Source organism: Sceloporus occidentalis, unplaced genomic scaffold (genome assembly GCF_023333645.1).
Source record: "Sceloporus occidentalis isolate IW3139 unplaced genomic scaffold, rSceOcc1.0.p SCAF_197, whole genome shotgun sequence".
NCBI classification, from domain to species: domain Eukaryota; kingdom Metazoa; phylum Chordata; class Lepidosauria; order Squamata; family Phrynosomatidae; genus Sceloporus; species Sceloporus occidentalis.
The window spans coordinates 226264-238702 of NW_028317177.1; the positions used below are offsets into that span (position 1 = coordinate 226264).

General features: G+C 37.1%; 1 protein-coding gene across 1 annotated transcript; it reads right to left on the reverse strand.

Annotated features, from left to right (window-relative positions):
• Positions 1-1399: 1399 nt before the first annotated feature.
• LOC149278225 (ALK and LTK ligand 2-like) lies at positions 1400-10393 on the reverse strand. The gene is made up of 4 exons (XM_089502171.1): positions 10138-10393; positions 5864-5917; positions 5682-5765; positions 1400-1464 (listed from the first exon to the last, which is right to left on the reverse strand). The coding sequence occupies exons 1-4, from the start codon at positions 10391-10393 to the stop codon at positions 1400-1402; spliced, it is 459 nt and encodes a 152-aa protein (XP_089358297.1).
• Between the last annotated feature and the right edge of the window lie 2046 nt (positions 10394-12439).

A 12439-nucleotide genomic window follows, 5' to 3' on the forward strand; every position in this document is an offset into this window, starting at 1 on the left:
CTCCCAATATAGCTGCAACAAAAAATAATGATTCCCAGCATTCTATTGAACCTTATACCAAAGTTAATGTATCTTCTGTGTCAGATTATCTTCTTCAGATAGTACACATGGCATACCAAATGACCTGGTATATAGGATCAGTTGTATTGTGCATACTTTGAATATGCCAATTCCACATTTATCCTGTTATATATTATTAAAGCCATTTGTAAGAACCCTATTCCAAGCACTGTGTTACGTATAAATCCTATTTATGCAGCAATCTCTTTTTTTTCCAAAAATCCCATACTTGATAAAATAACTTGTTTACCTATGAATCTCTCTGAGCTATATCAAACAAATGTATACAATCCCATGGATGGAATGAAAAATAAAGTGCACCTTAATGTACAAATGCACAGTTTCCTGGCGTTATCTCATCTATTGCATTATCTGATTTTATACAATGAATCATACAATCCATAATATGACGAATCATTCGCTGTTCTATATTAAATCTTTGGTGAGGTCACAACGCCGATGCTTCATTATGAGGGAGCTCGTAAAAATATTCCTGGTGAGTTACTTTAGTCCATTTGTATAACTGTTATTTCTTATGTGGTCTGTATTGACAAATAATGCCTTGACAACTATCGAGCCAGCTGTGTATCTCCCAGCACTGCTAATCACAGATAGAGTAAGCATCAATCAGGGCATTAGCATACACTATTTACCGCTGTTAATGGCATATAGTTAAGAGCGTAGGTGTTCCTAAAACATACATTGCATAACTCTTTTCATTTCTTGAATGACATTAGATGATTCAGTTACATCGATTTATTGGGTTTGCTTAAGGAAGCCATATGTTAGATTGGAAAAGATCATCAGCTGGATGCACATTACTATTTATTTCAAAGCACAACATAAGCAAGGCTTCTAAAATTGAATATCAAAGGTTAAATCTAGTGTCTTTATTGACATATAACTATACAGAAACATCTGATGGAAAAGAATGCATTTGGATGGAATGTGTGAGTCTATATAACACAAAACATAAGAATTATTGCAATATTGTTACACATTTCCATTTTTCATATATGTCCGTGCTGATATAAACTAAGAGAGAAATAGTAGTCTTCTCTGTCTTATTTTATATTTTTGGAGCATAGCAGTTAGTAGTGTGATCATGAAAAAGTGTGACCATTAAAATGCACCTACCACCTTAAATATTAGTGTGATGCAACCTCTCTAATTATTTCAGGACAATTTCTATACCCAACTGGCGCAAAACTTTATTAAAAAATTTAAAGAATTTAAATAATTTTTTATTAAGATTGAAAATATTAGTTGACATACAATCAAGCCCTCTTACACAAGTATAATAATAATAATAATTATAATAAAGACTTACCATACTGTGTTATCCGTCCATGCATGAGGGGCTGATTGCCAATCTGTTAAGGAGTCTGGCACATCTTTTGTAATCTGATATGAGAAAAACAGGATCACAGTGATCAGAGTGGAAATAAAACTTGAGGCTTGGGGAAGCACGAGAAATACCAATAACTAAAGTTATGGTGGGTAAAGGTGATGGAAAACCCTTCCACTTAAAATTAAGGGGGTAGTAGAAGCATTATTACACACTCAACTACAGACACCAGACAAGCCAGAAGGCCCGTTCATCCCTCAGAAATCTCATGGTGCTGCCACAACCACAAGGGATTCTGGGTAGGCACATGCAAATAAGGCTAACAATTATCACCTTTTGCCTCTACATCCACTTTATACATGGATCCCTTGAAAGTAATTGCCCGCTGTACAAGACAGCCTTTAGACAAAACTCGAGTATGAGGTGCAGTAGCCAGATCACCACTCATGGACAGCTGTTTCGTCCTTAATGGGACTCGTCAGCATTAGGTTGGGCTATTGATTAATACTTGAGGCTTGGAGTAGCACGAGAAATACCAATAACAAAAGTTATGGTGGGTAAAGGTGAAACCCTTCCACTTAAAATAAAGGGGGTAGTAGAAGCATTACACACTCATCTACAGACACCAGACAATTTTTCCTCAGAAAATAAAACTTGAAAGCAGAACTTATTGAAACTACCTATAGTGTGTGCTTTTTAGTAATCAACATAATATAGCTTCCTCGGGGAAGCTGAGATTGGCAGCAACCTATGGCCCAGCCACCATTATGTCCTGAAGATGTTATCGTTCTCCTTAGGAACTTATCAATAGGGCAGAGATAACTTAATGTACAGAAACAAAACATGCAGATAATGAGACAATGAAGATACATTTTCCATCATATACATATAAGATGTATTTTAATAAGTATATATATTATTTATTTATTATATAAATATTATATATATATATTATTTATTTTACTTTGTAAGCCTATCATATGAGTTTATTTAATGTAGAGAACAGTAAAATGTGGTATTCGGCAAAAGTGAAGGATCCACTAACATTATTTCATTCACCACTGATAAGCAAAAGGCTCATTGTAAAACTGGGTATCTAGTTACACACCTTAGAGCATGTCAGTCAGTACAGTTTCCATGTTCTTGAAATCTGGGCAATTATGCAGGGCTCAGACCAGTTTATCTGAGCATTTACCGCCAGGAGGTACAGCTACGTACTATACCCTTATGTCATTCATTTCTTTATGAAACATGGATTTTGGCAAACGTTTCTGTTCTTTACATGTCATGCCAGCAATAATGAAAATTAAAATACCGATGACTTTAACGATAAAGAATAACAAATAGTAAATAAACAAACCACTAAGTGAATGACGTGACTACGCAAATGATTTGTTAAAGATTCCTTTGTATCTTTGCTATTGTTATTATTATTATATAGTGTTTGTGACCTCATCATCCCTACAGAAGTAGGTGTTTGATACTCCACATATGAGAAAAGGGTGGTATTCTTGATCTCTAGTGCTGGAAGTCTAGAAACGGTCCTGACTTGCCTAATGGCTGATAGCCAAGCGTGTCACACTAGGACTGTAATACTCTGTCTGCTCTGCGCTACTCGGTGTGCAGAATATTAAACTCTAAATTAAATTTTAAGTGGTAATACAAAGTGCAGAATGGAAATATATACTTTAAGAAGGAGAAAGGTACAGTAATATCAGTTACTCTATATAGAAAGCATGGTATATGTGACAGTATTGGAGTAATCAGAGTATGTTCAGTTGGGGAAGGGCATCCTTGGGACTGGCATTAGGTGACAGCATAATATAAAGATTAAGCCAGGCAGCCTGTGCGATTGCCATAACATGGTGAGAAAAGGCACTTCTCTCGTGTTCCTCATAGCATAGATCTCACACCCATCTCATTCATCAATATTGAAAGCAGGCGCATTCCCCAGTGGCAGTCTTACACTAGCCCCTCAGGTTGGGTGTTAATACACCCTGGGTATTTTTTATTAAAATAATCTCTGTTCTTTGGGTGTCTTGTATGAATATTTGCTGTCCATTAGTTAGTTTTTCTTAATGCCCAATCTGAATCCTTATCTGTCTGTTTGATTGTTCCCTTTGATGTGTACCTATGTGCTTTCCCAAATAAAGAGTTCCTATCCCCATGCATGACTAAGCCTGCCCCTCCACAGAAGAGAGAGGGCTCCAGCTAGCTTACCCTACCCTGGGAAGTTTCCGGGTATAAACATTTATTTAACATAAAATAAGGTTATTTCAATAGTATCTTCTATATGTTGGGTATTGTAATTAGCACACATCGTCACATTGATACACTTCCAAGACATAGGTTGTATTATAGCACATGTAAGACACATCTGTTGTAGGTTAATAAGCAGTTGCAAAGTGTCCAACTTTAAAGTGGTTTTGGAGCCTCACTGATGTATGCTACCGAATAGATTGGTTTGGTACGGGAATGGTGCCAGAGTTTGCTATCAGCTGAAGCACAAATTATTTATATCTATACGATTGTTAACAACTATGGAATCGTGAGATGCGTAAATCAAAAAACAGGCTCTTTTTTCCCTCAACCACTATATGACTCTTAATAAAATGTAACATATTTTATGTAATTTAATAATACCAGAATAGAAGAATTCTCTGAAGAGCTCTATAGTGTTAATCTCTACTTTAACATTTTAAGCGATAAATGCTACATAATATCACTACAGTGATAAATTAAAGCCCAAACTTTGATGATTTCATTCCATAGATGGCAAATTACTGGATCACATAAGCTAGTGTTAATGACAACGTTTCTTTTACCCCAATAATTGAAAACCAAAGAAAAATAAATATTGACCAGTTTCTATATAAGATAAACACAGTTTGATTTTCCTTTAATTAAAAACTTTACTTTTTCCTTTAATTAAAAGCTTTAGTTTAGTATTCTTTTTTAAGTAGGCCACCTTTGTCAGATGTTAGATACTACATGATCTTTAATTGACGCTTACACTCAAATACTCAACTGCATTACGAATGTATAATTGTTGTAAACAAGTTACTTCCTATCATTAGATGTGGTGTTCTGAAAACAAAAATGACTTCAGTTTCATCTCAGTTAAAATTCCAGGCTAACTGTGTTATTCAGATCAATGCAACAAACATCTTCCTAAAACTTTAATTGTGTCCAGAGTTAAATATTATCAGAGTGTATAATTTCCTGGATGACGGTTTCAATTAAAAGGCTTTTAATTTGCATTTTTTTCTCCTTAAATAGAATACCAGAATTATCAGTGCTTACTTTCTCAGTTAGTTCTTTTTATTACAGTTTAATGAATAAAATAATTTTTGTTCTTCCTTTTACTGCATCATAAAGTGGTGGAGGTCTTGAGTGGTGGAGAGATAGACAGAAAGAACATTTTTGTATGGTGATTTTCCCTTCGGGGATCAGTTGGGGACCACTCAAAGTGGATAGGCGAGTCAAGATGTGGACCTCCTTGCTCTCTTGTGCTTAGAGGGATATCCACCAGACCCCAATGGCGAGGCCCATAAAGGACAAAACCTGCATCTGGGATCGTTGGTTTCCTTGTGGAGAGAAAATCTGCCTCACATTTCAGTTTTGTGGAAGAATGTGGCAGAATGTTTTGAGATGTTCCCAAGTGAGGATGCGCAGTAGGACAGCCTATTGAGCAACTGTTCGTTATCAGTAAATTAATCTCAAATCTTTTTTTTTTGGTACGGTACTAACGTGGACATTGAAAGAGCTGATCTGAATACAGCAACGCAACTAGAAATGTTTGAGAAGAGGTTGCAGAGCTGCTGCTAAGTTTAGCCAAACTTAGCCGGCCTTATCAAGTTTGAGAAAAGAACTTACCAAGTTCTGCAAAAAGTCTAAGACTTGGAAGAGCCCAGTTGAGTACGTATTATTCATTAGTATATCTACTAAATCATCATGTCCTTTTGGCCAAGATAGCAACCAACTAACTAGAACTCATAACATGGTCAATAAAGCCATTATTAGTGATGCATCATTCATGTCTTGGAAGGTAGAAATCATCATCTACATTTAGATTCCATGTTCATATTCCAAAATTATCAGTTAAAAAGAGCTAACACAAAATATCATGCCAAAATACTTTGTAATACAAAATGAAATTAAACTACTTGAGGCTGGTTTAAATATTTGTTCCGGTAAACAAGATGTCAACAATAGCTTCAATTGTACATTGTTTTGCTTTCCATCTGCAAATAATTAATTTAAACATACATACGTGTAGGGGTGGTGCAGTCTCTGGTTGTGTTGTAAACTCTACGGAAGAGTTTATTACAGTTGGGGCTGGTGAAGGAAAGACGACCTAAACCAAACAAACACATTTAATATAATTTTATAATAATGGAAGATGGCCAACTAACTTTAAATGAATTAAAAATGAAAAAAAGCATACGGTATTACCTGTTAAATGTTTTAAAAACTTTTCTTTCATCCGAAGGTCTCTTGGAACTATTTCTGTATGGAAAAAGCACACAAATTAAGTGCATGGTTTGCAAATGTCTAGAAAGTGTTGAAAGCACAAGTGAAGACGTGAACCTTTGATTGACAATCCATAGTGCAATGTTAAAGCTTTTCTGCCAAAGTACACAATAAAGGGAAATACAGGCATCCAAACTGTTAAGCTTAGCTTGCGCTATCATGATTTATATAAATACACCCTATTCTCTATATGTTTACAGCACTCACACATGCCTGCAAGTAGGATGAATAGAACTGGTACCATGTCTGGATTAAAAAAGAATTTAAATGTGTTTATTTTAGAAAAACACACACCATCTCTGTTTGGAATATATACAGAGGGTCTGGCTTAGAAGAAAGAAGCTATAAGATGATTTTGGTACAACACAAAAGATATAAGCCCATGCGTCGACGTTGTTGATGGATACATTTTACTACCAAGTGCCTTATAATGGCAGCCAGGACAGGTTGAGCCACATAGGTAGCTAAGAAGCTAGTATGCCACGTGGTAAGGTGGGGTGACTGTGACAATACTATATCATTCATTTATTTTCCCTATATTAGCTGTAGTGTGAGAGATATTGGATACTGTTCGTGATACATAGGGACTTAGAAGGCACAGTCCCCAACATGATGTCACCCCCCATGTGATAAGCCACCAAATAAAAATAAGTAGTGGTTAGAGCTGTATTAATAGCGCAGCTATGTGTTGAATGTAATTCTGAAGTAGGTGTTAGTAACAAATACACACCAAACTGAAACCCAGTTGCATATCCTTAGAGACCCTTTTTCACTTTCACTGTTTCCGATTGCTGTTTTGTGGCAGCTAGGGCAAAAAAGACAACCATATTTCACATATAAAGACAGACTAAATATGTGTTTTGGTGGGCAAGCTGATGCATGGTTGAGTCAGTGGGACAAGTGTGGTTGGGAACTGGCTGAACCATGAAGATCATGTGCAATCCTTATACAAATTACACTCAGAATACAGTGGACATGGGAACATGAAGCAGGCATACCTCAATCACAACTAAAGAGTGGCAAGGCAGCTTTCTATTGGCTTCCTGCCTTCGCGGGGTCATATTATGAGCAAATCGCAGGATGGGAAGTCTATATAAACCCTGGCTTCCTGGCACAGAGCTCAGTGCAGCTTGACTAGGGCTCATCTCACGTGGACTCCCACTCTGTTATTTGCCACAGCAAATTTAAGCTCTGAGTTTTATTGAGGGGTGGGAGGTTACCTAGTTACATAGTTATATAGGCTGAAAAAAGACATATGTCCATCAAGTTCAGCCTTTCCTATATCTGTTAATTTTTTGCTGTTGATCCAAAAGAAGGCAAAACCCCCCAGTTTGGCTCGTTCCAATTTTGCACTAACCAGGGAAAAAATTCCTTCTTGACCCCAAAATGGCAGTCAGATTTCTCCTTGGATCTAAGAGCCGTTTCCCCATAATTAAAGATTATATCCCCGAATATTATATTTTTCCAAGTATTCATCCAGTTGCTGTTTAAACGTCTGTACAGACTCTGATAAAATTACCTCTGCAGGCAGAGAATTTCACATCCTTATTGTCCTTACTGTAAAAAACCCTCTGCCTTAGACTAAATCTCCATTCTTCCGGTCTAAATGCGTGACCATGTGTCTTATGAGTGGTTCTGGGTGAATGAATCAGTATTGGCTAGATACTGGCTGGCATGGCACTAAATATATTTTTATGAAGTTGTTAATGTTGTATTTATAATGTGTTGATGAACTTTGAAATTCACCTCCCAATTTTTTGTTGCGAATGTTAGTGCATTATTATTATTCTCTAATAAAGAGCTGCAGCTTGTGATTTATGTTGATGGGTCATCTATAATCCGCCATCCTTTTCCCATGGTCCTGTGTTCATGGAAAGTTGGCGTGGTGAGTCATTTTATTCTTCAAGCCAGGCTCTGCACCAAGAACAAGTCCATTTTCAAATACAGCAGCGGATATTGTGAACTTCACATTCATTGTCAAAAATAATGGGCTAATAATTAATTTATTGGTATAATAAAGGTAACATTTATTATCCAGCTAATCTGGAAAATTGTAATATTACAGGTACATACTGAGAGAGAAACCTGACCAAGTCTGGACTTTGTCAGCATTCTGAAAGTCAGTGACTGAGCAGCTCCTCAAATGCAGTTTTCCACCCTTGAAGAAGAAATTGAGTTGCAAATTAAGCAACTTCTTAATAGATCCTTCCAGAAGTTGCAGGAAGGATGAGACAAATTACAATTATTTGACTACAACTAACTATCTTTTTCATTAAATTATCACTTTTTTGCCTCTAAGTCACTTTGCTTAGATACATAAAATCATAGAGCTGCCCCTAACTCTAAAATGAACATATTTATCACCTATAACCCTGAACCTTGACATTGTGTGAAATATGTCTCATAATATATCAACAAGATTTTACTTGATTTTACTATGCTGCAAATAGTAATTAATTCTCAAGGCGTACCTCAGCTGGAATGCTATGTCTTAGTTGTAAGTCTAGTGTTTCTGGATATTAATATTGGGTCTACCACATTTCTGCTTTAGAACATGGCATCTCATAATTCAAAGAAAACTCTTCTCTTTGTTCATAAAATTACTTCTCACAGACTTTCCTAGGAATAAGATCCACAGTCTGCCCTATACATTTCACATAGTGGCATAAGTGATGTGCGTTGTCGGTCTTTGTTAAATCCAAAATGTGTTCTAGGAAAATTAATCAATGAAAGCACATCTGTCAACAGAAACAGTAAAGCTATAACAAAGAAACTAGACTCAATCTTATACACACTATTAAGTTCCAAAATAACTACTTACTTTTTGTACTGTATTTCCAACAATTGTATGTGTACCATAAGGTACTAAAGTGTTGGGAAGTATAGCTATGATAAACCTGTATCTAAGGCAAAACCAATGACTGATTGAGGTCTGAGACTTTACATCAGGAAAAATGGGCAGACTAGATGGGCCAAATGGGTAATATCTGCTGTCAAATTCTGTGTTTCTAACCATTTCTCCAACACAAATTGAATAATTGTATTGGAAGGTGGTACTTCACATTAGTAACAGCTTCTAAACATAAAAATTGTACTAATAAGTTATGGCATCAATAATTATCTTTTGTGTTGCCGAGGAACGAGGAAAAGTTCACTATTCATCCAAGTGGCCCTCAAAGTGTTAACTATGATAATAAATTGCTTCTACAGCCTGTGTCGACTATATTCTATACAGTCCACAGTAACCTGAATCTTAGAAACATAGTATTCCTGCCTTATACTTGTGACTTAACAATACTTTCTTTATTGGAGAAGAGATAACATACAAAAAGATGTTCCTCACATGCAGGATTCAGCATGTAATCACAATAACCTGTCCAGAAATACACAGCCCCCAGCACCAGCTTACACAATACTTAAGTGTGTCACTGCACCTCCCTTATTGAAATATGACTGTATTACCTATATACAATATTAGAAGGCATATTGTAGTGTTTTATAATCACCATAACAACCTACATTCATACATATATAAATGTGGGAATATGGGAAGGTTCCCTTGCTTCAGAATGTATATTTTTGGAAAACATTAAGATTAATGCTTATTTTATCTGAATGTGCATGACCCTGATATTATTGCCCTTGCTGGTGCCAACAGTAAAATAACACTTCTAGGCTACATTAAGAAGAATACCATAGGGAAGCTAAAATTGGAAATTTCTAAAAAGAGTGCATAGAGTACCCCCCTCCTCAATCATGTGCAATTTCAAAATTTTAGCAAGGAGTGATCTGCAAACTTTAAGTCAGGTGTCAATCTCAGACTATTTCCCTTTTTAAGTCACAACAAGGTAATGCTTTGTGCTCCCCTTGGTACTGAATGGGTTAAACCCAGATCACTGTCACACATATCATCTGGTTCAGTAACAATACCATGAGTAGATCCCTTGTAATAAAACAGAGTGAGCTGACCATGCAAAAACTAAAAAAAAGTAATTAACTTTCTAGAAAAAAAGCTCTTCCAACATCTTAAAAGATCTTACCTACATTCAGGTGTAATTATGTATAGAATGAAATTTATCTGCAGAGGACAATCCCATGCACGCACCCAAGACAGTATAACACTCCGTATAGGACCTTTATAATTTATATACATTTTAATAAGGAAATAATTAAAAAAGTAAACTTGAACTGCTCACCAACTCTCTGCTCCTGGTAAAATCCATAGTCTGGATCGTCTTTGTAATCAATGCTATAATCTTCTTCCTTAGGCATGTGCTGCACTCCATTCTCCTCCTCCACATTATGCTTTTTTAAGTCTTTAATGATTTTCATGATGAAATTCAGAAGGTTTTTGTCACTGAGGGTACTGGAATCAGTCCTCTCTTTGCAGTATCCAGAAGACAGCATCAAAAGTGCCAAAGCCAGCAGAGCAGGGAACCTGAGATCTCTCATTTTTGTGTGAAGCAGGTTAGCTGTGTCTATCCAGTTTTGAACTGTATTTCTTGAGATGAGGAATTAAAAGAGATACAAAGTATATGTGTATTAGAATTCCGATAGCTGCCTCTATAGACAGGCATGCTTTCAGGACTAGGGTGAGCCGTCTGCTTCTCCAGACTGAACTTGGTAAGCATGATCAGCCTCCTTTACAGCATGCCTTTCAAGAAGGATGTGGGCACTCACAGCTTTATACACTTCTCCAGCAGCCACACACATTTCATTCTGTAGGAACCTGAGTAAACTTTCACATACATAGAACATGCATTTCATTCTATTCAAAGTCACACAAGTGACAAAAGACACCTGTAGTCTACTAAACTAGGAAGGGCACAACTTGCATGCACCAAGCATACTGCTCACTCATGTTACCTTGTATGTGGAGTTCCTGAAGGTTATGAGATCCCTTTTCTTTGTATCCTTTGGTGTATTAAGGTCCTAATTAAAGTGTCCACTTCTTGCAGATAGCTGGAGACTAGTTAGCAAGTGTCCTGCAGCTCTCTCAGCCAGTATAAACCATACCAGCCCCAGCTATGCCTCTTATATATAGTTTAGGATGTCCATGAGGTGGCTAGATGTGGTAATATTGAATTCAGTGTGGGTGGAAACAAAGAAAGTGAACTAGTTAGTGAGAGAGTGTGGTGGTGCTGAAGCCTGTGAGATCTTGAAGCGGGTTTCCAGCGCAGTCACGTCTTTGTGTCCTCCTGCAGTAGACGTGAGATCTGTCCCTTGTGGCTTCACAATCTTTAATTAGCGATCCACAGCAAAGATCCATTGCCTTTTCTTTCCCGACCACCCTATCCCATCTACAGGAAAACCTTATTAATCACTTCCCCTTTCCTTCTTCCATTAGTATTGTTATTCTCTGTGGCTTTACCAGGAATTTAGCTTTCTGATCGTCTTAAACCGGAATATTGTAGGTTTCCATTAATTCGTATTAACCCTTCAAGAGCCAGAGAGGAAAGCAACGCCCGTTGCACACTTCATGGCATTAAAAGGGTTTTTTTCTCTGATAAAGGACCTTTCCAGGTCTTCCTAAAGACCACCCTTCCAAAAATCTACGAAAATGTAATTATGTTAGCCTGACTACTAGCCACTTGCTGCTAATGATTAGCTTGTTCAAGAATGCTTCTTGCTTAGAGACCTTGTCACTTTGGAGGATGGTTGAAATAGTGATTTCCACAAGTCGGTGGCATTAGAGTGATGCAGAAATCTGAGATTGTTTGAATTTTGCTGTTTGCTTAAACTGTGTTTACCACCACTCCCTGCCCAAAGCAAACATTCGCCCGGATCGCAGTTTGTCTGGATTTTAAAACAATAAATTATAAGAAATGGGGAGCAAACAGTGATAATGCTCGAAAGGGGACCCATTATAGCCATAATCACACGCAGACCAAAGCTTAATGTTAAGGATCAAAGATCATGTCACCAATGCTATAAATGAGCTTTCACTCGCCTTTAGCGACCTTTAGTGGCGACATGTGGTATTACACCTATTCCTATTATTTGTCCTCTTCCTTGCTGAGTTAATATGATATATGACAAGGATGTGCATGTAACTTGGGAAACAGACCACATTTTAATTTTTGTTCTTTTGTATAGGTAGAAAAAAAAATATTTACTCTTTATCCACGACTAACCACCTGTTAATTACACTCAACATAAAAAGATGGACAAATAACGCAGAAAGTGCAAAACATCTACTACTTTATGTGCGGCTGCTGGCTGGATATGGATGGCCACATGCTACATTTTTATGCTAACATAGCGTGCTGCATATCCAGCTATTGGCCACCCACTACAGCATCCACTTTCTAAAACGACAGTTGTGATCACTCTCTCATCCCTCAACCAAGACTGCTCAACCAACCCACTTTGCTGCAGAAACTTTTCTTTGCTTGATCGTTATTAGTGATAACAGAGAGGGGATACATGGTTGGCTTCTGGGGCCCAGTGTGCCAACCACATATCCCACTTGTGGCCGGCACCTAAATGGTTAATCCA

Coding starts and splice junctions, on each gene's coding strand:
- LOC149278225 (XM_089502171.1), bottom strand. CDS start 10,393: ATGAGAGATCTCAGGTTCCCTGCTCTGCTGGCTTTGGCACTTTTGATG. Junction 5,918..10,137: donor TTACCAGGAGCAGAGAGTTG/GTGAGCAGTTCA, acceptor TTTTCCATACAG/AAATAGTTCCAAGAGACCTT. Junction 1,465..5,681: donor AGACTGCACCACCCCTACAC/GTATGTATGTTT, acceptor TTCTCATATCAG/ATTACAAAAGATGTGCCAGA.